Here is a 26263-nt window from a genome sequence, read left to right on the forward strand (position 1 = left end):
TGGGCTATTTATTTGTTGGGGAAACACCCAGCTACCAAAAACACCTCCCCTCCTCATACCAGTAGGAGTACTCCTGCTAAATGCTCCAGTCTGAGTTTTATTCCTTAAATTACTCCCAAATGTGAATTTATCATCGTCCTCCTCCCCCCAGAGCTCTTTCACAAAGACCCATTATTGTCTGAATGGAACAGCACACTGCTCTGTTGTGCAATCAGTTTGTAACATTTAACATCAGCTTCTCTGTGGGAGAGTTTACAACACAACGGAGCTGCCAAGCCAACACAAAACAGGACTTGTAAAGTGGATTTATTTTCGGAGCAACATCTTGGATGTTTACTTTAGTTATTTACATTATTTCATTGAACCCCCCACATGAAGTTTGGGGTCATTTCTACATTACAAACAGTCAAGTGACCAAATCAATACATCTTGTTTGTTTAGGTGCTGTCCATGGTGCTGATCCCCACCTTTGTAATTAAATGATCAGCAAAACATTGTCTGTGCAATGACAACCAAACTACAACTTTATAAATGTTTACCTCTTAGCCTCAAAACAAGGTGCATTATTAATGTCTCTAAATCATTTGTAAACATTGTGACAATTATCAAAAAATCAAACTCTAGTCAGTTTAGACACAAGAACACGTGACAGTCATGTTTTAAACATTATCTCCAGCTATGTTTCCTTCAGTCAGTGCAGCAGGAGTCCATGTGCTTCTGTGCTGAGTTGTTTTCATGTAGCTTACACAGTCCCTTTTCTACCATCTACACTCCTCCCGCCTTTAGAGTCATCTGTTTTTCAAACAATCATCCTTCACTGGAGTGCATCTCTAATATTTAGTGAAGCTAATATGTGGCAACATGTTGAGTTTTCACGAGATTGTAGTCCTTTCTTCACTAAACAGCATTTACGCGTGGTCAGGAACAGTCAGCAGAGCCTCGTCTGGGTTTCTGTTGATGTCCACATTCTGCAACGACAGCAACACAAATACTGAGAGTCAGTTTAAAGACTATCGGCACATTCCATTATAACCATTACAACAAACTAATTCTGAGCAAGTTTTACACTGGAAAAATTACAGAAAAGGGCCACCATGCAAAATACCGTCAATTTTCAGTGTGCTGTTGATTCTCACTATTGTTCCACAATGAAATGCAGAAAAGAAATTGGGAAGCGGCTCTTAGCTGGACAAAAGTATTAAATCAATTCTGGGTGGTGTCGTAAAGGCCGCTTAAGAAGAAAAACATCTTCAGAAAAACATTTTGCTTTCCGTTCTAGTTTAAACTGCAGTCATTGTGCATCCACATTTGCAGTACAGTCTATGCTGCATATATCTAAACACTGTCCTCCGGAACCAGTGAACATCCAGAGACAGGACATTGAGATTGTGAAATCTTATAAGTACCTGGGTGTTCACTTGAACAATAAACTGGACTGGACTAATCATTCAAAGGCACTTTATAAAAAGGGTCAGAGCAGACTGTATCTGCTGAGGAGACTGAGGTCCTTTGGAGTGCAGGGAGCACTCCTGAGGACCTTTTTCGACTCTGTGGTGGCATCAGCCATTTTTTATGCAGTGGTCTGCTGGAGCAGCAGCATCTCAGCGGCTGACGGGAAGAGACTGAATAAACTTGTCAGGAAGGCCAGCAGTGTGCTGGGGTGTCCACTGGATACGGTGGAGGTGGTGGGAGACAGGAGGATGATGGCCAAGCTATCATCCCTGATGAACAACACCCCTCACCCCATGCAGGACACCCTGGCAGCTCTGTGCAGCTCCTTCAGCCACCGGCTGCTTCACCCCCGGTGTGTGAAGGAGAGGTACCGCAGGTCCTTCCTTCCTGCTGCTGTCAGGCTGCACAACCAGCTCTGCTCCCAGCAGACCACATGACACATGTGCAATACAATACACTGTGCAATTATAGCCATAATAGTTTTTTTCTGTCTGTAAATATAATATTTCAGTTATTGTTGATTTTCTACTGTTTTTTATTGCTTATTTATAATACTTGTTTTTTATTTCATTTTTATTTTTATCTTGTCTTTCTTTTACTATGTCTCTTGTCTGCACTTTACTCTATGCTGCTGTAAGCCTGTAAATTTCCCCGCTGCGGGACTAATAAAGGATTATCTTATCTTATCTTATCTGAACTATACTGTGTTCATATCGTATCTCCAGCTGTTTATTCTGTATATCTGCAGTAGATGTTCCCTACTGCAGCTGCTGCATAGGTTCTATTGTTAATACTGTTCATACTGTATATATCTTAGTATATTCATATCCACCCCTTACTGTTTATTCTACATATTACCAACTGTATTATGCACATTACTCTCCACAACTGCTTTTTTTTTTTCTTTTTCTTTCTCTTGATTTTTTTTTTTTTCTGAAGAGATATTATTTAGGGGCTCCAAAGCCAAAGGGGGTGAATATATATTACTATATATTACTGTCTGCCTTAAGACGTATGCAATGTACCACAGAATAGTTGGCAAAGCTAAGTATCTATTATGACAAATGTGTGCTTGTGGAAACTCACCACTGGCCTCTCTCTGTGTGTGTTGACTGCTTCGATATTGAGGAAAAATGACTCAACTTTACAGCCTGAAACAGAGGAGAAAGTCAGACTGTCAGGTAGAGATTTCCAGAGATATGGAGATGTCACACACTAAAACATTTACCACCTACCGTAAGCTACTGGTGTGAGTTTGAGCACTGTGTGAAGGGGGCATCTTAGATAAGGTAGCTCATCTTCAGAGGGGGGGGAAGAGAGAGAAGATTATTAAGAGTGTTTTTTGGTGTTAAAAACAACATCATATACTTTTGTGTCATGGTATTTACAAGCCTGGATTTCTGTACCTGCAGGTTTGTCTAGAAAGTAGGCCAACAGGCAGCGAAATACGGCTTGGTGGCAGACAACCAGAACGTTCTCCTGCCTCTCCAGCTCCATGATCACCGGCTCTAGACGATGGACAAGGTCCTCATAGGACTGGACAAGAGACAAGATAAATGAGGAGTTCATTCACAATTTAACCAAAAGTCATTCTCATCTTACCCTCTAAGTCCATAAGTCGACAAGTGCAAGTTTACTGTACAACTGACCCAACCTGTCTTTATTCAGATTCTCTCATAATGGATACATATAGGTGTGAAAGTGCCCCCTCGTTTTCATGCTTCTTTATACTTCTATTTAACTACGTTTTATAAGCAAAAATTGTTCTTGTTACTGCAGTACAATGGACTTGATTAAATTTTCACAGATCCAAAGATATAATACAAAATACAATATGCAAACACATTATATTGTATTATTATAAGCCTCTCAGCAATCTATACATTAGTTGAAATTAGCTCCACCTTACCAGATACAACATTAAAGTATACAGCACATTAATAATTATAATCCAAAAATATAATAGATACATTTACTTAAATGGGCCATTCTGTATGAGTACGTTTACTTTTGGTACTTTAAGAATATTTAGATTCTACTACTTATGTACTTTTGAGTCACATTTTGAATGCAGGACTCTTACTAGTAACATATTTCTACACAATGATATTGCTACTTTTACTTAGTAGTAAAAAACCTAAGAACTTCTTCCATCACAGCTTGTTTGTTTAATACATTGAAAAATGCAATGATTTCCTGGAAGATTGTCATCACTGTGTGCTTGCCAGGCATTTCATAGTCCTGCACACAACCCCTCATTAAACAACAACTTTGTTATCGCTGGAGTTTGGACACAGTCTGGCGAGCTGTTCTCTCTTGTTTCCAGTCTTTATGCTAAGTCAACAGTCTCCTGGTTGAGGCTTTATAGTTCACAGACAACCATTGTAGTGGTACCAATCTCTTTTTTATCAAACCCTAAGCAAGAAAGCCAATAGTTTATTTCTAAAAATGTTGATCTCTTCCTTTAACTGCCAGAACTGCTCTAGTTTTAGTTTTAGTTTAGTTTATTTGCACAATTGAATTTAAAAAAACAAAACATAACATTGATAAATGATATTACAGTGCAGGAAGAGGCAGAAAGCCCACTGGGCTTATTTGAAGCCTCCCCCTATATAATATTTAAAAATAAATCACGATACAATACCGAATACAAAAAGAAAATACATATGTATGAAATACTGTTGAAAAAGCATTTTTACAAGATATGATTTATAATAACAATACATTGTGGACTGTGGTTGAACTGGGCAGCTCTAAGGGGTGAATGTTTGAGTTCCTTAAAAACTCCCAGTGATACTTCAATGGTTAAATAAAAAGTTAATTGAAAAGTCACAGTGTTCTTAGTGGAGTACTTACCTCACCCTTTGGGTAACGATAACGATACTTGTCCTGGTCTCTTAGTGCAAACTCTTCGGTGAAATTCTCCTGGATCTCTTCGTAGGTTAGCTCCTCACACACACCCTGAGTTAGAAAAAGTAATGAGAGTCAACCTAAATTAGAGATAGAATGCTTTTTTTTATTATAACGTTTGCATCATCTAGAAATATAAAATTGGCCTTTGTTTGCATCTTTTGAATGAAGGATTTTTTTTTTTAAGATGAAGAAATGTAACTCACAGCGTCTATCTCATTGAGGGCCTTCCACTGTTCATACTGGACTCCCAGAGCTTCTGCAGTCTGGATGGTCCTCTTCATGTGGCTCGTCCACACCTTCAGGTCTCTGATATTCTGGCCTCTGATGAAGGTCGCCAAGGCATTGGCATACTGGAAACAATTGGTGCAATTTGTAATTTTACCAACAGTTTTGAACTCCATGAACTCTATTTGTATACGGCAGTGTTGTAATGTAACTAAGTACATTTACTCAAGTACTTTACTTCAGTACACATTACCTTTCTTTGCATGCCACTTCAGACTTCCAATCTACTATATCTAAGAGGAAAATATTGTTCTTTTTACTTTGCTACATATATTTGATAGCTTTGGTTACTAGTTCATTAACAAATTAAGATGTTTGGCGAAAAAACATTAATCACTTATAAAGTATGATGCTTTGTCATAAATAAAACAAACCAACAGTATGTACAAGTAAAGCTGAAACATTCAGTCAATTAATCAAAGACAGAAAATTATTTGGCAACTATTTTCATAATTGTCATTTTTCATGCCAAAACAGTTCATGGTTCCAGCTTCACAAACGTGAAGATTTACAGCATTTCTTTTGAATTGCTTTACATGTATTATGAATCCCTTTGATGTTTGTACTGTTTGACAAAACAAACATTGTAAAGGTGTCATTCCTTTCAGAATTTTTACAAACCAAACAATCAATCGATGAATGGAGAAAACAATGAGCAGATCAATTCATGAAGAAAATGAATTAGTTATTAGTTCAAAATGAGCTCCACCTCAATCAACTACAACAGTAATATCCTTCTTTTACATTAATGCATGAGTAATAATAATCTAATGGTATAATATATAATTGTGGAAAAGTCACAGGGGACATTTATTCTGCATTAAGTACTTCAACTTTTGATACTTTAAGTTCATTTTCCTTATTATAAACCTTAACTTAAGTAGCATTTTCAATGCAGTACTTGACTTTTAATGGAGTATTTTTTTAACGGTATATTAGTACTTTTACTTATGTTTAGGATATGAATACTTCTTCTACTGGTATAGTGTATTCTACTCACCTTCTGTCCTCTAGGAGAGAGGCCTGAATCTCCACCAATGCGCCCTAACAGGTTGAGTTCGCTCTCTCCGTGGCGGCTCAGGTAGATGGATCTCGGTGTGACATGGATGTTCATGAGGTAGTAGACTATCCTGCTTTGAATGTGGTCCTGGACCTGGTTCACCAGGTATCTACTACCCACGTCGTAGATCTTGATATAGGAGAGCTTCCTGTTAAAAGTCAGCATTGGAGAAAAGGCAACGATGAAATAAATTTGTTGGAAATAAGGGGAAGAGACAAATCCCTGCTTTCATTTCTTATTAATCTCACAGGAAGAACAGCATTATGGGACTGTACCTGTCTTTCTCGTCATCTATAGGCATGTAACTGGCCCTGTAACACTCAATGCGCTTGCTGAAGTCTTCCAAGGCCTCATCTATGTCACGATCCACGTAATCTGGACTCCCAAATTTAACTTGCTGGAAAGGAAATAAAGTTTTGGAAATTAGTTGAGAACAATTCATCCCTTCAGCCTCTGCAAACATTTACATTTCGAAAAAAATCCTTGACTGACCTTGATATTCTCTGCAATGATTTCTGGGTCATCACAGATTGACTCCACAAAAAAGACCTGCATATAAAAAGTAATTTTAAATTTCAGATGTCTGTGAAATATAAACCCTTTTTTCAACCTATTTTTGACCTTGTGATTGTGTTTGTAAACTCATCCTTAAAGCAGTTTCACAGTTTGTGAAGCACACTTTTTATTTAATACCTTTGGACAGAGCCCGGCTCGCTGTTTCCCCCTGCTTTCAGTCTTTATGCTTAGCTAAGCTAAATGCTTCAATTTGAACAGACCCGTATGATACGAATAACATTAATCTTCTCATTTATCTCTCGGCAAGAAAGCCTATTACAATATTTGCCAAAATGTCCAACTTCCACATACATACTCACTTTGTAGCCTCTCTCCTTTGCATAACTAAGGATGATTGCCCTCCTCTCCTTGGTGGTGTTGGTAGCATCAAATACCTATATGAGACAGAACGTAGGTGTTATTGACCAATCCTTATAATATTGGCAAATAAAGCATTCTACATTATTCATTATGATGGTAAACAATGAGGCACCTGAATTATAACAGAATACATAGCGTTGCACACTTTAGACAATGTCACGCTATATATGAAAATTATAGATTACAATGCACAAATAAATATCATGTCTTAAACATGTTACACTGCCGTGCAAAAGTTTTGGATTGCCTGCCACACAGTTTGACTGGAACAATCAGATTTCTAAGAGGAATAATGTATATGTTTTAATTGTCTTTCATACTTTTAGGTTGTAGAACATCCTTTTTACAAACAGACGTTATTTGCAAAAAAAGTCATGTTTTGTACAAGACAACACATTGCTGTACATTGGTTCAACCAGACTGACCCTTGAAACTGCAGAAAGAGACAAAGCTCCCTCTGAGCAACAGTTAAATAAGAACAGAAGAAATAATCGGTCATTGGTTAAATAAACTGGAAGCTTAGAACTAAAATATGTGCAGATTTAAACCGGAACAAATTCCATAAAAAGTGTGTTGTATGTGGTTGTATTGTGGGGCAAAACATCTTTGCCACAGAGGCTGAGATGTCCTGACCTTTAGTCCCCAACGTGGCTCAAGCTCAAAAAATACTTGGTCCTACAATTCCCATAATGCAACTTGATAATGCCTTTCAATAGAGCTTGCCTTCTTAGTAAACATCACTCCCTCATCATGATGGCCATCATAAACTCCCCAGTCGCAGGCTTTCTGATATAAATTAGTAGTGTCCAAGTCCAAACTTTGATGACCGTGATGAAATCATTATGACATCATCAGGGTAATCAACAGATTTTATTGGCTGAGTGGTGCTCTATACTACTGATCTTTATGTGTAAAATCAGTGCCACTTTAATCTCAGGGATCCTGAGGAAATGAACAATACATAACTACTCAGTGTGTTTTATTTTGATTAGAGGGACAGTTTCAGTTGTCCTCTTACTCACGGCTACTTGTCCCTGTTCCTTTGAGAAGTAGGCAGCGACGTCTTTGAGGGCAGCTGATGCACAGGCCCTGAAAGAGAAGTTACACTCGTACAGGCAAAGGAACAAAAACTGCAAAAATATGAGTGAATGATGAATGTGGCATCAGAAATGACACATCAGACAACATAAAGCTAATAATAACAATAATATTATACTCACTTGCGGATCCTCATGGCCTCCTCATTGTCAGGTCTGAAGAACTCAAAGTTCTTATAGATCTTGACAGCCTCTCTGCGGTACTGGCCCACGTTAAACACTGGTTGGATGAGGAAACAGAGAGGTATAAAAAAAATAAGGGCGAGAAAAACTAATGGTGTTCAACTTGTGATGATTTTATATTTTAGTTAACATTGAAACAGTCAATTCCTTCTCTCCGTCATACATTTTTACAATCACAATTCAAGGATTTGATTTGAAAACTGACTTTTTGTGGGCACTCCGATCCAGTTCAGGTAGCGAGTGAGCTTCTTAGAGATGTATGTCTTCCCTCTGGCTGGCAACCCCACCATCACAATCATTGTGGGAGAGTTACAGAACTGAGGTACTGAGGCTGAGATGAAGACAAAACACATAATAACATAAATCAATAGTTACTGAATGCTGATTGCTGCTGAATGATTCAGCAGAAGAGCATTAAGACTTGTGTTCTAAAGGTTAAATGAGAGTCAGGTACAACTCTGTGGGGCTCTGTGCTGCAGGACATGTGTTGAGTGTGCTGCTGCCAAGGTAATCTTCATTAGGAGAGAGAACAAGAACTCCAAGGTGCAGCTCAAATGTCTGCAAACTAGTGTTGCGAGTCACACGGCTTATCTGCCTGTCTTTGGCAGCACCTGACTGTGTAAGCGGTCCAACCAACCACCAACAAATTAAAAACCATCCCTTAAACAAGACAGAAAAACAATGACATTTGCAAATAGTCAAATACACCCTTAGAACAAGATTTACTAACCGGATGCTTGTCCTCAGGTAGTCACATCTTAGAAACCAGAGCAGCACAGTGTACTGCGCCATATGGCCGACAATCACATGAGGAAAAACCCTCCTAATCTCCAAGTGTGTTAAAATGTCAGTGTCTTCTCTGCAGGTGTTTCAACTCAGCTCAGCTTTACTCAACCAATGTTCCCAATATAACACCATTATTCTTCAAATCTGAGGCTTTGGTTCAGACTGTCACTACACCACACAACAATTATTTGATAAAGCTGCAGTAAAGAAAACAGAGGCACTATTGTAGAATGATCTCTGATATAAATCAGCATTTCCAGCTCAGAAATTTCCAAAGAAATCTGCCATAGTTTTAAAGAGTGTGTGAATCTCTTAACCAGTCATCACCGAGTTCTTGCATGCTTCAAATCCCAGTTATTTATAAAGCAGACTGCAGGGTTGCTTGCCAGTTAACTCTACCCCCGAAAAACAACCAGGATGTCCCGTGAGAGTCTATACAGGAACAGGGAGTGCATCCAGGCTGTTCGATTATGAATGGAGTATGCTGCGTCAGCAAAATGTTCAAAGGCCCACGTCAGACACTGAACAGAGGGCCGACTCAGACCCGGCTTGGTCCAGCTCGGCTGTCATCCCATGACTGACTCCTCTTTGTCTCTCAGACTGCTGCGTGCATCCCCCCCAGAACCAGACTGAGCTCAGTCCTGAAGGATTCACAAGTTTGAAACACACCTATGACTGTTGGAAGTGTTTAAGCAAACACCATAGCTTCATCTGAAACAAGAATGAGTTAAAGCAGAGGTAGAACACACAGCAGCAAGACAGAACAGATCATGCTTCTTCCTCCATTCAGGCTGAGCCAGGGTTTTCACTGCACTTACATCCTCTCCTGCGGTTCAAGTTGCAGCCCATCCATGGCACCCAGATCTTGAGCAGAGGAGTCTGCGTGAGTTTTTTCTGCTCTGTGTTAATTGTGAGAGCCATGAGGCCTGAGTGGCAGGTTGAGGAGTGAGTGTGAACGACTGAGGCTCTGTGATCTGTGTGCATGTGTGTGCTTCACTGAGCACTACCTACTGCAGGTCAGCTGACTGTTACTAAGGAGAAGTACTTGGTAGGCAGGAGGGGGCAGGACCTGAGGCCATGCTGCCTGCCTGCCTCTCAGTCTGTTTCAAGTTTTAAAAAAGGCTCCAGGGGAGCTGCTAAAATCTCTGTGATGTCAGACAGCAGAGATGCATTCACCTCCACCATCTTGTTCATCTGTTGTGGTGAGACACAGCTGGCTTCTCAGTTAGAGTAAGAGCAACAGTGTCATCTGAGACAAGTATAAAAGAGGTGGGAACCCCTCAGGAATTCAGATGAGCACGGTTGGTACTGAACAAGCTGTTTGTTTGTCAAACTGGTAAGTATAGAGTGGGAATCTTTCCTTTCTTACCACTAGAGGGCAGTTTAAACCTTAAATGTAAATCTGGGAAACTGTAAGAAGAGTCAGTTATTGTTAGACCTTTTGAAATGTGGTTTGCATGTGGAAACTGGGCTTTTCTGATGCAAGCTCATTAGTAAAGCTGCCATTCATAGTACCACAATATAAAAAGGCCTATAACTAATTGCAAGTAAAATAATTGCATTCAAAATTTGAATGAAGTAAAAGTTCAGAAGTATTATCAAATGCTATTTAGCAAAATTTGTTCCTTTTAGTAAACATAACTCCCACTACTCTATTACTAATACTGATATAAACAGCATTTAAATGTAGCTAATATTGACTACTTTATGTAATGTTGGGTAGCTTAATCTATAAAAATACATAATCTTTAAGTTACTGATCATATGCAAATGTAAACACAAAGTGTTCAACACCCTCCCCTGAAATGTATGAAATAGCACAAAAAGTACAGCAAAACTATACTTAAAGGTGCTACATTTTTAATTCAGAGCATTAATAGCTCAACAGCAACTATTTGCAAGATAAAGATATAGTGGACTAATGTCAACCCGACCGGTGAATGAAGTGTCTCTCTGTGTTTGTTGTTATCTGAGCTTCTTCTTGCTTTGTTGACATATGAAAGACGACATCGCATTCATTTGAGTTTCGTTGGCTCATACATCGGTTACTGCTGATAACGCGTCTCGACGGACGCTGTTGTTGTGGGAACGGTTCGCCCATCCTCTGGTTCCTCCCTGGGTTAACACTGTTAGCTCTGTTGCTGTTGTAAGCACTGTTGTTAGCATCACTGCTACCAAAGCTGCTAGCCGCCAGCTCAGCTGTCGCCATGTTGAGAGCCATGTGGAGGCAATCCCTCTGCTCGGTCAAGGAATAGTTAAAGGAATAGTTTGAAATGACTGCTTAATCTTAAACTTTCATGTCTCCGTGTTAAATATGAAGCTATATTCAGCAGGTGGTTATCTTAGCTTTGCACAAAGACTGGAAACCACTAGCCTGGTTTTGTTCAAAGATAACTAAATCTGCCTACTGGCACCTCTAAAGCTCAATACCAAACATGTTTTGTCTTGTTTGTTTAATCTGTCTTTATGCTAAGGTAGGATAACCAGCAGCTGATTGTAACTTCACATTTAACAGACAAATATAAGAATGGCACCGATCTTCTCATCTAAATCTCTGCCAGAAATGCCTAACTTGGACTTGAAGTATAGCAACAATGTTATTTGTTGCTTTTAAAGACCAGATGTCTTACATCCTGCCTGATCCTAAAGAAAGGGTCACTTAGAGCATTATGTAAAACCTTAATGTCACTCATTCCATTATTCACAAATAGGGAACATCATCAACCTCATTTTGGCCAAAGTTCAAAGTCCAACAGGCAGTTGCTCTTTGCCAGTGATTAGCAGGGCAGTGATAGCCACTAATGGCCAGTGTTTCCTGTTTGGGCATGAGCTCGACCATTAAGAGAAGGTACTGTGCATGTTATTCTATTGGGCGTTTGCCTTGCAGGCATTCAGCATATCCTTCCAAACAACAGCCACAGGGGGATTGGAGTTGAGGCTCTTCCTACTACTCTCCAACAATCTCCCCTCTCTCAAGTACAGACTGCAAACACGTAATAGCATTTGGAGTTTTTTAAGGAAAATTAAAAATCTTTCATTAGCAATCAGTTTGCAGAATCTAATCTTAACGTGTTTTTTTTTTAAAGGCGAGATACAGCATCTTGTTTGAGCACCTGGCTCTTTTACTGACTCATAACGTCCCATTTTTATCACTCATGTATGCAAGTGTGCAAAGCATTTATTTACTGTAAACAAAGCAAGTGAGAGGAATATCGAAAATAAACAATAAAGTCCATTTCTTAATTCAAGAAATAATTCAAGTAGTCAAGACAAGTATTCAACTCTCTTGATTATTTGTCTATTTCTTTCTATTTATATGTACCTGAGCAGTTGCTTCACTAAACAAGGAAGTGAATTCATTGCTGCAAAAAGCTAGCACTATATGACACAAGTCTATTTTAACTTGCATTTCGTATCTGTGTTGCACTCACTTAGTTTGAACATATCTATGGCCTGCATGCATCACATATAAGTAGAAACCTTGCTTCATCTGTGAGCTCACCTGCGCTGTCACACCTGCGAAGCCTCACAAGTTCCAGCTGGGAAAACTCCATTCTGCACTATACTCCAATGAAGCAACCAGCGGCTAAAAGACCATCGACACACTGGATTATAAGGTCAGTGGCAGCAGGACTTTTAAAAGAAACTAAACCCCTCTGCCAAAGTATTCTCAACCCACCCCCACCCCTCAGAGCCCCCTCTTTTTACGCCACATGTGACATATGATAGTAGCAGACTGGGCTTGTCCTTTAATGTTTGCCAGGGCCAGAGTTCACTACGTACACACATGGCGAGGGAGAAGCTGCACTCAAGAGGGCGAGTCCTAGCATGAGCAAAGGTCATCAAGAAGCTGATTGTTGTTGCAAGGGAAGACAGTATTCACAATTACAGAGCACAGTCACTCATAGGCAAGTCCAGTTTGATAAGCAGCAGTGAGGGATTGTTTTCAGCTAAGCGGTATCAATAAATGGCTAGGGGGTTATTTGAGATCAAAACCCAAAGGTCATATATGACGAAGTGATGCAATGCAGTATTTATTCTTTATATACAAGTATCCATCCTAGTGACATATATATATACATACATACATACATACACTGACCTTTTGAGACATATGGCATGCCCCAAATCCATACAGACAGCATGAATACTAAATATGGTCTATATTTTAAACAGACATCAACATATTTTTCCTAAGATTTACAAGATTCTTATCCTCTCTCTGAAGCTGACTTACCAACCAAAATATATCCCTCTTTGGCACAACTTTAACAACTACCATCCAGACTTTTGTTTAACATGTGGTTCAAACCCTGACTAAAGTTACATAGTCGGGCAATGTACTCAGACTCAAAGGTCATCCACAGACATATGGGGACATTTTTATTAGTATGATCAAGTCCACTACATAGATTCCTCACTTTCTGATTGTGTTGGGAGGAAAGAAGCTTGTAGGGGGATATCTTTTACTTTTTTTCTTGAAAAATTTAAGAGATATAGGACTAAAAGAAGTATTGATGTGCAGTGGTAGAGAGTAGAGATTACATTGTTGCTGGGTTTTAATGCATCAGACCTGGTAACACCCCTTTAATATATACTCGTGAGATTCTGCATTCCCGTAATTTGTAAAATGATATCCAGATGGTGTTTGGTGCAGAGAAGCAGAACAGCCTGAACCGGGGGAAAAAATGGGCGGAGGGTTCAGAGGGGACATCTGCATGATTGCATTTGTTTGGATAAACCAGCAGGAGAATGATTTAGTCAGGGATACCTAGAGTTATACATTCACTTGCATTTTGACCAGCAGGACAGCAGGACAGTTTGGACACAGGATTCTTTTTGGTCCGAGGGAGAAGTCACAGAGGCCTGGGTGAGGAGACATTTTACTAACAAACATGTTGCTTTGCTTAATTTCTTTTTCTCTTTCATTCCAATTTTGCTTTAAATTTAATGTCAAACTGGATCTAAAGTGAACCTCACTCAGTCAAGTAGGGCATCTAGTCTAAAGTTTTGCTGTGTATTGTATTTTGCAATGCTGTGTGGTTGTGACCTAAATAACTGTTGGATGAAGTGATTATTTGCTGACAACCCATTCTTACCAGGTGATTTATGGACTGGATTTTCGAAACTGCATTCTTTTTGTCACGTTACGTTTGCTTTAACTTTAGACTCCTTATTTTCAATTTTACAATAAATAACATTCTTAGCACACTGTTAAGACTTTTCTGCAATACTTCATGCTTAGATAGTACATGGCACTGATGCATGACACTTCCATGTCATGTGCAAGAGGACTTTGACTTGGTTAATTGGTGCTGAACATTACTTAACAGTTCCAGGAAAAAGAGAGAAAAACAAACTGAGACCTGGACAAACACCAAACATACATTCAAAGTACATTTTTTGTAGATGTAGAGTAGTTGGAAACATTTGAGAGGCATTGGCAGAGCAAAAGTATGAAACATGGACCTCATTAGCTATTTGACTTTTTTATCCTTTTAGTTCATTGTTTTTATTTTTAAAACCTGCATATTTACTGAATTGTGTCCAGCAGCAGTAGGAAGCTGTTTTAACCCTCAGATCCCCCTCCTTGCCTCTCCCCCTATAGTTTTTACTTTTGTGCTATTGTGAGGCATTAGAATCACAGCACAGCGTACTGTGTACTGGTAGTTAAGCTACCAGTGCCCCATGCTATTTGAATAGTTTCAAAGCTACTATAGCTGTCATATTTGTTGGGGCGGCGTCAAGACTTGACATTCGCAAATGGACGTGGTTTCATCTCTCAGCCCCTTGCTTTTCTTGTCAAACACTTTTAGTTATTAATGTCATCTGAATTTTTCTGTGTAGAACATCATTTTATATCTTTAGGTTGTATAAACTGTATTCTTTTACATTGCCTTTGTATTCCTGCCAGCTCTATCTGTAACAGTAACCTCTGTCCAGACAGAAACTATTTTACATTAATTAACAACCCTCTGTTAGTAAAACCTTTTGGTGTAATGTGAAGATTGCTCAGAGCCCGCCATCACTTTTAGCCCTTTGTTCTCCCTGAGACGCTCAGCCCAGACCACATCTACTGTTTCCTGTACCCTGTATATAATCTTGAGCGGAACCTACTCTGGGCAGAGATAATTCTACAACCTTGTTGTGGAGTTCTGTCTCCAGCTGTAAAGTGAATGAAGCTCATCTGAGCCAGACACAGAATTGGACCTGAAATAAACTTTTCTTCGACATCTGAAAAAAGTTAATTTGCATATTGTGTAGAACTAAAATACACTGATGGAAATATGTATCTGCATCAACTGTTACATATTCCGTCTTCTTTCTATCTTTGGTCTAGTCTCCAACAACTCGTGAGGAAAATATTTGGCTCCTATTTGGCTGATGAATGCTCCTCTATGTTCACCAACCAATCAACAGTTGTAAACCACACCTAAAATGAGATAAGAGCAGTTTTTTTAAATAGTTGGCCAGAACAACTCCAAATTAATGCTGATGTTGCTCTATGTCTGTTGGATGTATAAATGGTAACTTTTTTGCTGATACAGGAATGAAAACTTACATTATAATATGGGCGATAACGTGTGGAGTCCATCTGCAGCTTGAGTAAAGTATGAACTGCAAATATTTGATGAGTAAAGTTCTGTGTCTCTTCCACAGTGATGGGGTCATATCCAGCCCTGGCATTCCTCCTGCTTTTTTCAGCTACTCTGTCCTCCAGTTGCCATGGTGGGAAAGTGTTGGTTTACCCTGTTGATGGGAGCCACTGGCTTAACATGAAAATCCTGGTAGAGGCACTTAATTCTCAGGGCCATGAAATCACGGTACTACGTTCCTCCACCAGCTGGTACATTTCCGAATCTTCACCCCATTACACCTCCATCACCATCACCCAGGAACAGAGCCAAAACATGGAGAGCCAAGACTTCATGACGTCGTTCTTGAAGAGGTCAATAGAGATCCGCCGGAACAAAGGCACGCTATGGGCATTTGTGGAATTTTATAGGAACCTTTTCGACATGATGGGGGAGAACCAGAAAGGTGTGGCAAAACTGGTCGTCAGCATCTTTGAGAATAAGACACTAATTAAGGAGCTGAATGAAACTGCATATGATCTTTTTCTGACTGACCCGGCGTTTCCTGGTGGAGTGCTGTTGGCACACTCTCTCCAGCTTCCCTTGGTTTTCAATGTGCGCTGGCTTTTCAATGGCGAGGCCCACTTCGCCATCGCTCCTTCTCCTATGTCCTACGTCCCCCAATTGTTTACTGACAACTCTGACAAGATGGACTTTTCCCAAAGAATCAATAATATAATTCGTCATAGTATATTGGTTTACATGTACTACTTTGTCTCAAATCCGCCTTACCAGGCTGTGTGTGATCATTATTTTGGACCTGATGTCAGCGTCATGTCTCTCATACAGGGAGCTGATCTCTGGCTAATGCGGGTTGACTTTATATTCGAGTTTCCTCGTCCCACCATGCCTAATGTCGTCTACATTGGAGGTTTCCAGGGAAAGCCCTCCAAGCCTCTTTCATCAGATTTAGAGGAATTTGTGCAGAGTTCTGGTGAACATGGGGTGATTGTCATGACTCTGGGGACCCTGCTGGGCGACCTAGGCCCTGAGATATCGGAGATATTTGCCTCAGCATTTGCCAACCTCCCTCAGAAGGTCGTGTGGAGACACATCGGGAAAAGACCCATCACTCTGGGAAACAACACCATGTTGGTTAAATGGCTGCCTCAAAACGATATACTAGGTCACCATAAAACCAAGGTTTTTGTCACGCATGGGGGTACTAATGGAATTTACGAGGCCATCTACCACGGTGTCCCAGTTTTGGGCATTCCTCTCATCTTTGACCAGTATGACAACATGGTGCGTCTGAAGTCCCGGGGAGTGGCTGATATTGTTGAAGTGACAACCTTGGATGTCGAGTCTCTGACAAGTGCCTTAAAGAATATTCTAGACCCAGAGAAGCCATACAGACAGAATATGCTCAAACTGTCACAGCTTCATAAGGACACACCAATGAAACCCCTGGACAGTGCCATTTTCTGGATGGAGTTCGTCATGAGGCACAAGGGTGCAGCGCATCTGCGCACTGACTCATACAAGTTGCCGTGGTATGCTTATCACTGTCTAGACGTGATGGCACTCTTTGTAGCGTTCGGAGTGCTGATCATGACATTAGTTTGGGTTTCCTGTAGATGTCTCATTGGACTTTTTATAAGGACCAAGAAGACCACATCCAAGTCCAAGAGTGAATAGATAATGAAGCAAGCTGGAGACGGTTGATTATAGTGAGATAAAAAAAAGATGTGTAATTTACAGTTGTATAGAATCTGTGGAATAACAACCGGAAGCAATATACAGGACTTAAATGAATAAATGAAGGCCTGGGTCCATATAGTGTCTTTATGGCAAAATAAAAACATACAAATCATTTTGTGATATTTGCATATTTCCCATAATGTGTAGTGATTTAAGTGCGTCATGAATTAGTTTCAAATCCTATGTTGTTTTTTCCCCATTTCTGGTCACTAATTATCATTAGTTTGTATGTTGCAATTCCTGTGAAAAGTCACAAAAATAAAATGTAACGGACTGGTGACAATATCTGTCATCTGTAATTTGTGCCACATCTTAATTTCCATGAAGGTAAACCAGAGGGTTGAGAGCACTGTTCAGACACACAAGGCCATAGCTTATCTGCTTTTAACCACTCACAGCATATCCTCTGTTTAGACAGATCTCTTTACCAGAGATTGAAATTCTTGAATACATGATAGGGGATGTAACAGAGAAAATAAAAAATAAAATGTGATTACATTTTCATTCATTACCATGAAAACACACATACAGTAGTTTATTTTGAGTAAAAAAACAACAACATCCTGCTGCCCCAAATACTCACTGGAGCACCAGATGTGGATTATCAGTTACATATAGTCCCCAACAAATGCACCTTTTGCTCCAGTTTCTGTAACGTTTTATAAAAACTACAGCGACTACCTTTTTGAGGAAATTGTTTTATAAATAAATCACATATTTGTGACCCGTTTTTAAAAAAGTTTTACAGAACAAATGGGCTTTGTGCTGAGTTGTGGTGGTGGAAGGAGCTGCATCAGCAAACGGAGTTGGCATGAGTATCAGCAGAGTTATAATGATAAGTGTTATATTATTATAGCCACAGTCGCATGAATATAGCTGGATGTTACAAGCCACCCACAAGTGAATGAGGAAATGATTGAGAAGCATACTATATAGTAACGGAACCATGCATTGTATTGAGCTTCCCCACCCCCAACTAGATGTGATCCTAACCACTAAAGAAAACTGTTCTGAAAGAAAACAGAGACACATTGAAGCTGTAATTTATCTTAACTGCCTTTGTTTATTTGCAAATTTGAAACACATTGTAGTCAATTCACACCGCTAGCTGTGATGTACAGCTGCAAGTGGTTTGAGCTTAATGATATTTAACAGTTCATGTTAACCTCTTAACTCTTGTTCAGCTTCATCTTCAGTTTGTGCCTCAGGCACAGACCTCAGGTTTGACGGACTCAAGCGGCTGAACATCTGACAAGCTTGCTGGAGTCGTCGTCTGAGCTGAGCAGGAATAGCTTCATTTCCATGAAGGTAAACCAGAGGGTTGAGAGCACTGTTCAGACACACAAGGCCACGACTAATCTGATGAGCAACGAAGACTCCATTAGACCACTCACTGCATTTCTTCTGTCTGGACAGAACTCTTGACCACAGGTTGAAATTCCTGAATACATGATAGGGGACGTAACAAACAGAGAAGAGAAGAATCAAGATGCACAAAAACTTCAAGCATCTCTGTTTCAGTACCTTGTCAGTGGTTTCTGTGCGGCAGAGAAAAATAATCACATGTCCATAGCATCCCAGTATGATGAGGAATGGGATACAGAAACCAGTGAGGGTCCATCCAAGGCTGTATTTCAGGTAATCCTCAACATAGATCTTGTGGGTGGTATCATAACATTTCCCAGGCTTGTTTCCAAATGTTTTGCTGAAGAACATGTCTGGAAGACTTTGAACGCTCACCAAAAGCCAAACCATGACAGAGATCCCCACAGAGCGGGTGACAGTTATTCTTCCCATCACTCTCATTGGATGGACAATAGCCAGGTACCTGTACACACTGATACAAGTAAGGAACCCAATGCTGCCATATAAATTCAGGTTGAAGCAGAATCTTGTTATCTTGCAGAATGCATCTCCAAAGATCCATTTACTTCTCATGAAGTAGTACACCACCAAAAATGGGAGTGTGAGCAGATACAGAATATCTGCAAGTCCGAGGTTGAGAACAAAAACATTGACGTTACCCAGTTTCTTCCAGTTCTGCAGCAGAGACTTCAATCCCCATCCATTAGCTAGCAGACCAATGATGAAGACTAAGATGTAAACAGGAGGCAGAAATCTGTGTTCAAAGCCAAAGCTGACAGGAGTACAGTAAGAATTATTCATTCTGTCTTCTGAAAAGAAGTTGGTACAATCTTATCTCTTTGAATTGTCTGGTTTATGAGAAGAGACAGAAAATGTGACCTGGTTTTTGATCAAAGGAAACTTCCTGTTTGTCTCCAACCTCACTGTCTCAACTACAGATTTGATGCCACAATAATATCTATGTGCAACATCTCCACCCGTATGGGTGTGCTTTGTCATCACAACTCATTATTCTATGCTGTTGATAGTTATCAATGGGATTTCAGTTTAGCCCTCAGCTAAATCTCCCAAATGAAACTGATTGGTAAACTTAGCATTATGGGCTTGAGTACCTTACTCTGCAACAGGTTTGTAAGTCTTCTTCAAAAACAGACATGATGAAGACTAAGATGTAAACAGGAGGCAGAAATTTGCCTGTAAAGTCAAAGCTGATCCGTTTGCAAATTGTGTTATTCATTGTCCTCTGGATAGCAGTTAGTACGGTTCACACCCTTGTTAAGTGTTGGAATAGATATAAAAAAAAAAAAAAAAAAAAAAAAAAAAAAAAAAATCACAGATGCAGTGGATCTGTGATGCATTGACCTAAAAGAGGAAGTCTTTCATGCCACATCCGCCACATAACACATTTGAGTTCTTGCACGTTTCAGTATTCAAGAAATAAGATGGGTGTGACATGTAGCTCGAGGGGTACCTAGATGTTCTTTCAAGATAAAGAAGATGTCTTTACAGAAATAAAATGTTTACACTTAATGAATAAACTGTATGGGTTGCAGTTTGCGTATTAGAGACAAGCAATCTGCTGGTGGGTAACCTATTACAGTGACAATTTCTGAAGACGTTAACTGGTGGGGTTGGAAACAGTAAGGTTCCCTGCTTCCTGTAATAACACTTTCTGTTTCAGCTGCAAAACACTGAGCTGAAGGTATTTTCTGATACTCTATTTTATCAACAATATTACAGTGACTGTTAAATATTATACTATTGTAACATCCCATCGTAATAAAATCCTTGAAAAAAAACAAAAAAACCTAAGCTGTCCTCAGTGCCCCCAAGGGCTGTGTGCTCAGCCCCCTCCTGTTCACACTGTACACTCACAACCGTTATCCCAAACATGAGGAGAACTCTGTTGTGAATTTTGTAGATGAAAAGGATCAAAAGACAATTCCCACCCCAGCCACAACCTGGTCACCCTGCTGCAATCTGGAAAGAGAGACTGAGGTATGAGCAGCCGTCCCACTAAACTTCAGAACATCTTATTTCCTCTGGCTGTGAGACTACTTAATTTATCCTCCACCCTCCACATGTATAGTTCTTTTTTTGTGTGTGTATTTTTCTGCTGTGTTGTGTAGCAAAATGAGAAAGCAATCTGCATTTTGCTGAGCAACCCTGTTGAACAATGATAATAAAATAACCTTGTTACCAAGAGACAGACAAAAGGACTTTGTGTGGACTGTAGGCTAAAACGAAGTTCTCAAACTAGTGAGTATGATAAACTTTTCCACCCCAATGATGTTGTCCCCATGACAACTAACAAAAATAGCCATTTCCTTTTGAACTAGTCAAATGATCACGGCTAACAATTCAATGTCTGTTTCACGCTCATTCTATTTCTATGATTTAAACTCTGAGACCATGAGACCACAACCCTTCAAGAAAATTACACAATGGTTCTGCTGCACTAGCAGCAGCTGCACTATTCCAGTTTGGTCAATGATTTTAACTTTGGTGTGTCATTTTGCTTAGGCCCTGAGTAAGTCTCTGTATCTGTTAAAATGCTCCAATGTTAGCTATTTGCCTATTGTCTGTCAGCCTTTGGTGATTAACAGGTCATTTAAAAAGGGGATTATCAAAACCTTTCCTCTAATAACAGAGTTGTTGAGAACATTGACAGTGAACCACAAATGTGAAGTTGCAAACTATAAATACAAAACAATGGCTTGAAAGACACTAATATGCTCCCTAGAGTTCTGAGGGACTGCAGAGTTGCAAATACAATGGCTGAATAAATGCACAAGAACAACAACATTTCTACAAGTACCTGTTCTATGGTTGATTACCAGTTTGGCAAAATAAACAGTTGAGCTCAGACAACATTATAGTACTGGAACATGGCTAATGGCATTAAGGTGCATCGCTTTGCAGGATTTAATGATTAAACAAAGTGTGTGTCAGGAGAGGGAAAATTGCATTTCTCATGTTTGTAGGTAAGGTGTATTGAAAAAAGAAAATCAGCACGAATAGTAAGTTTTGAACCACCAGCACATCAAAAAATTGATATTTGGAAAACAACCCTGTTAAATCTTAGAACCTCATTTTTGGGCCAACCTAGCAAATTACATTCTGAATAAATAACTTTTGCTACTTATTTACCACACTCTGCCACGCACACAGTAAATCTGCAACTCAAACATAATGTCCTTCAAAATAAAATGAGAAGATTCAGGCCTGGGTAGTGGCTCGGGAGCTTAAGACAAATTGCTGCTTCACCTGCTAGTGTAAGGTACCGAAATAATACACACATTATGTGTTGGTTGGTACTCACAAATCCATGACATGTCACCTGCAGCATGGGCAGGGGAAAGATGCAGAATGGGAGAGAACGGTGGCAACAGTTCAGACCGAAGCTGCAGCAGGTGGGAGACATCTACTCCTCACAGGAGAATTTCCTGGTGAGGAGTCCTGCTACGTTTTACATTGAGACAACCTTTTAGAGATTAATATCTACACTATTTATATTTGGTTATTTATGTCACTGTACAAATGAAAACTTAATTGATTAATTACCTTTCCTTAACAACACAGAACTGCTGTGTAATTTAAAAGAATGTGGCTAAATATTCAAACTGAAAACCCAACTTAAAACAAAAATAAAATCTACGCTTTAGTGATAAATACAAGAATTCCTAATGCTTTGAATTCATACCCAGACATCACACAGACCAATAATTAACTGGACGTCAGATAATTCAAAGTTTCCTTTACTTTACAGAGCTTTAAAAAAAACAATTGAGCACATTTATATAAAGCAATTAACATAATAATAATGATACAAAAACAATGAAAACAAAAAAATATTAATTCCAAACTGTATACGACAAATATTGACTTCATATAACGTAGATGTGACAACCAGTATGGCTGTCAACCTCATAACTCTTGTTCAACTTCATCTTCAGTTTGTGCCTCAGGCACAGACCTCAGGTTTGACGGACTCAAGCGGCTGAACATCTGACAAGCTTGCTGGAGTCGTCGTCTGAGCTGAGCACGAATAGCTTCATTTCCATGAAGGTAAACCAGAGGGTTGAGAGCACTGTTCAGACACACAAGGCCACGACTAATCTGACGAGCAACGTAGACTCCATTAGACCACTCACTGCATTTCTTCTGTCTGGACAGAACTCTTGACCACAGGTTTAAGTTTTTTAATACATGGTAGGGGACGTAACAAACAGAGAAGAGAAGAATCAAAACGCACAAAAACTTCAAGCATCTCTGTTTCAGTACCTTGTCAGTGGTTTCTGTGCGGCAGAGAAAAACAATCACATGTCCATAGCATCCCAGTATGATGAGGAATGGGATACAGAAACCAGTGAGGGTCCATCCAAGGCTGTATTTCAGGTAATCCTCAACATACATGTCACTGGTGGTATCGTAGCATTTTGTAGTGTTGTTTCCAAATGTTTTGCTGAAGAACATGTCTGGAAGACTTTGAACGCTCACCAAAAGCCAAACCATGACAGAGATCCCCACAGAGTGGGTGACAGTTATTCTTCCCATCACTCTCATTGGATGGACAATAGCCAGGTACCTGTACACACTGATACAAGTAAGGAACCCAATGCTGCCATATAAATTCAGGTTGAAGAAGAATCTTGTTATCTTGCAGAATGCATCTCCAAAGATCCATATACTACCCATGAAGTAGTACACCACCACAAATGGGAGTGTGAGCAGATACAAAAGATCTGCAAGTCCGAGGTTGAGAACAAAAACATTGACGTTACCCAGTTTCTTCCAGTTCTGCAGCAGAGACTTCAATCCCCATCCATTAGCTAGCAGACCAATGATGAAGACTAAGATGTAAACAGGAGGCAGAAATTTGCCTGTAAAGTCAAAGCTGATCCGTTGACAAATTGTGTTATTCATTGTCCTCTGGATAGCAGTTAGTACGGTTCACACCCTTGTTAAGTGTTGGAATAGATTAAAAAAAAAAAAATCCCAGATGCAGTGGATCTGTGATGCATTGACGTAAAAAGAGGAAGTCTTTCATGCCACATCCGCTACATAACACATTTCAGTTCTTGCACCTTTCAGTATTCAAGAAATAAGATGGGTGTGACATGTAGCTCGAGGGGTACCTAGATGTTCTTTCAAGATAAAGAAGATGTCTTTACAGAAATAAAATGTTTACACTTAATGAATAAACTGTATGGGTTGCAGTTTGCGTATTAGAGACAAGCAATCTGCTGGTGGGTAACCTATTACAGTGACAATTTCTGAAGACGTTAACTGGTGGGGTTGGAAACAGTAAGGTTCCCTGCTTCCTGTAATAACACTTTCTGTTTCAGCTGCAAAACACTGAGCTGAAGGTATTTTCTGATACTCTATTTTATCAACAATATTACAGTGACCGTTAAATATTATACTATTGTAACATCCCATCGTAATAAAATCCTTGAAAAAAAACAAAAAAACCTAAGCTGTCCTCAGTGCCCCCAAGGGCTGTGTGCTCAGCCCCCTCCTGTTCACCATTCGCCATTTGGGAGCTTAAGACAAATTGCTGCTGTTAAATCTTAGAATCTCATTTTTGGGCCAACCTAGCAAATTACATTCTGAATAAATAACGTTTGCTACTTATTTACCACACTCTGCCACGCACACAGTAAATCTGCAACTCAAACATGTGTCTAGTGAAAGATATGTGTCTTTCACTAGACACATATTAGTGTCTAGTGAAAGACACTAATATGCTCCCTAGAGTTCTGAGGGACTGCAGAGTTGCAAATACAATGGCTGAATAAATGCACAAGAACAACAACATTTCTACAAGTACCTGTTCTATGGTTGATTACCAGTTTGGCAAAATAAACAGTTGAGCTCAGACAACATTATAGTACTGGAACATGGCTAATGGCATTAAGGTGCATCGCTTTGCAGGATTTAATGATTAAACAAAGTGTGTGTCAGGAGAGGGAAAATTGCATTTCTCATGTTTGTAGGTAAGGTGTATTGAAAAAAGAAAATCAGCACGAATAGTAAGTTTTGAACCACCAGCACATCAAAAAATTGATATTTGGAAAACAACCCTGTTAAATCTTAGAACCTCATTTTTGGGCCAACCTAGCAAATTACATTCTGAATAAATAACTTTTGCTACTTATTTACCACACTCTGCCACGCACACAGTAAATCTGCAACTCAAACATAATGTCCTTCAAAATAAAATGAGAAGATTCAGGCCTGGGTAGTGGCTCGGGAGCTTAAGACAAATTGCTGCTTCACCTGCTAGTGTAAGGTACCGAAATAATACACACATTATGTGTTGGTTGGTACTCACAAATCCATGACATGTCACCTGCAGCATGGGCAGGGGAAAGATGCAGAATGGGAGAGAACGGTGGCAACAGTTCAGACCGAAGCTGCAGCAGGTGGGAGACATCTACTCCTCACAGGAGAATTTCCTGGTCCTTTCTGTCAAATAAAAATGTCTCCCCAGTTACTACTGCTACTAGGAAGTTGGTTTTATGTTTATCTTAGCTAACAAAACTAGATAACCTCAGTGGTAAAATGCAACGAAATATATTTACTTAAATTTTCTACTTTACCATGTTTTATAATAATTTGATTTATATAATCTGCGGTAACATTACTTGTACTTTTGTAATTCCATTTTATGTTACTTCATACTTCTTTCCACAACATTTACTTTAAAGCTTTAGTTACTTTGCAGATTTGTATTATTATTTTAATATATAAATCAACTACACATTCAGATTTTTCTAGGGATGGGTATTGGAAAATTAGCAGTAACTAAAAATGCTGTGATACATGGCATTGGAAAATTGTTGTGCAATTCTCTATTTCAAGATTCTATGTTGTTTCCCCTACCAAAAATATATGAAGGTTATGAAATACATGATAAATTAAGTTACCCAGCAGGAGATATAGTCATTAAAATGAGCCCCACCTTTAACAGCTGCAACATTCAATTGATGTCATATTCTGATTCTGAAATGCGCCATGCACTATGGGTACTTTTACTGTCAATAACCTTACTTTAAGTATATTTTTGATGCTTATACTTTTGCACTTTTACTTAAGTAATGCTAAAATACTTTTACTTGGAAACCATTTTTTTTACACTGTGGCATTTCTACTACTTCTTCTACCACTGTCTACAACACGCTTTACATAAACTATGCAGGAACACATGCTGCTGTTTCACTGATGACGAATACAAACAAGTGTATTTACCTTCTAAAGAAAGCTTCAAGTCCACATCCAGGCGTTGGTACTCTGCGTTGACCAAATGTTAGCGACATGTGCAATGTTTACATGACTGCGCATGCGTGTGATTGGCCACCGCTCAACAACCCGCCCCTCTACTTTCAATGGCAGATGAAGGTTTATGACAACAAATAGTAATTGTGAATAAATACATTTAGATACTGACCGTATTATGTTTTATAGGGTGTAAAATGTGAGATAACTGTTGTTTTTATGTGCATAGAAAATAAAATATATATCAATTAACTTAAACAACAGAACATGTATCTAATATTCTCTTGATTTAAATTCCCAGTGAACATCTATTTGAAAATAACTAACGTGGGAAGAAGTATTCACATATCTATACGGTAAGCTAATAATAACATAGTTTAGAAGTACAATGCAGTAGAAATATAAAGTATGCCTACCAAAAGTAACAGTACTCATTATGCAGAACGGCCCTTTACAGAATAATAAATATTACATTATTTTAGGATTATAATTATTGATACATCAATGCGTTCATCATGTTGCAGATGACATGAGCTAATTTTATCTTTAACTTGGTATTCTATTTGGTA

At 39.2% G+C, this 26263-nt stretch overlaps 4 protein-coding genes across 5 annotated transcripts; 1 reads left to right on the plus strand and 3 right to left on the minus strand.

The window, feature by feature from the left end:
• Positions 1–289: 289 nt before the first annotated feature.
• On the minus strand, positions 290–21854 carry pfkfb1 (6-phosphofructo-2-kinase/fructose-2,6-biphosphatase 1). 2 transcript variants are annotated; one of them, XM_054609784.1, is made up of 14 exons: positions 21736–21854; positions 8132–8257; positions 7867–7963; positions 7669–7735; positions 6586–6660; positions 6203–6259; positions 5986–6107; positions 5651–5858; positions 4569–4715; positions 4309–4413; positions 2859–2988; positions 2688–2750; positions 2539–2603; positions 290–968 (listed from the first exon to the last, which is right to left on the minus strand). In XM_054609784.1, exons 1-14 carry the CDS (start codon positions 21746–21748, stop codon positions 909–911), a joined length of 1335 nt encoding a protein of 444 aa, XP_054465759.1. In that variant the 5' UTR covers positions 21749–21854; the 3' UTR covers positions 290–908. The 2 variants fall into 2 exon arrangements, with proteins under 2 accessions (XP_054465759.1, XP_054465760.1); XM_054609785.1 differs by lacking the exon at positions 21736–21854 and adding an exon at positions 12215–12266 and having other exon boundaries at positions 311–968.
• On the plus strand, positions 13466–17333 carry LOC129100209 (UDP-glucuronosyltransferase 2B20-like). The gene is made up of 2 exons (XM_054609783.1): positions 13466–13582; positions 15373–17333. The coding sequence occupies exon 2, from the start codon at positions 15375–15377 to the stop codon at positions 16983–16985; it is 1611 nt and encodes a 536-aa protein (XP_054465758.1). The 5' UTR covers positions 13466–13582; positions 15373–15374; the 3' UTR covers positions 16986–17333.
• LOC129100211 (P2Y purinoceptor 1-like) lies at positions 18111–19646 on the minus strand. Its single transcript, XM_054609786.1, has one exon. It carries the CDS (start codon positions 19212–19214, stop codon positions 18210–18212), a length of 1005 nt encoding a protein of 334 aa, XP_054465761.1. The 5' UTR covers positions 19215–19646; the 3' UTR covers positions 18111–18209.
• Positions 21855–22182: 328 nt separating the features above from the next.
• LOC129100213 (P2Y purinoceptor 1-like) lies at positions 22183–25760 on the minus strand. Its single transcript, XM_054609787.1, has 2 exons — positions 25668–25760; positions 22183–24884 (listed from the first exon to the last, which is right to left on the minus strand). The coding sequence occupies exon 2, from the start codon at positions 23337–23339 to the stop codon at positions 22341–22343; it is 999 nt and encodes a 332-aa protein (XP_054465762.1). The 5' UTR covers positions 23340–24884; positions 25668–25760; the 3' UTR covers positions 22183–22340.
• Between the last annotated feature and the right edge of the window lie 503 nt (positions 25761–26263).

The sequence above is a fragment of the Anoplopoma fimbria genome, chromosome 12, assembly GCF_027596085.1.
Source record: "Anoplopoma fimbria isolate UVic2021 breed Golden Eagle Sablefish chromosome 12, Afim_UVic_2022, whole genome shotgun sequence".
NCBI lineage: Eukaryota > Metazoa > Chordata > Actinopteri > Perciformes > Anoplopomatidae > Anoplopoma > Anoplopoma fimbria.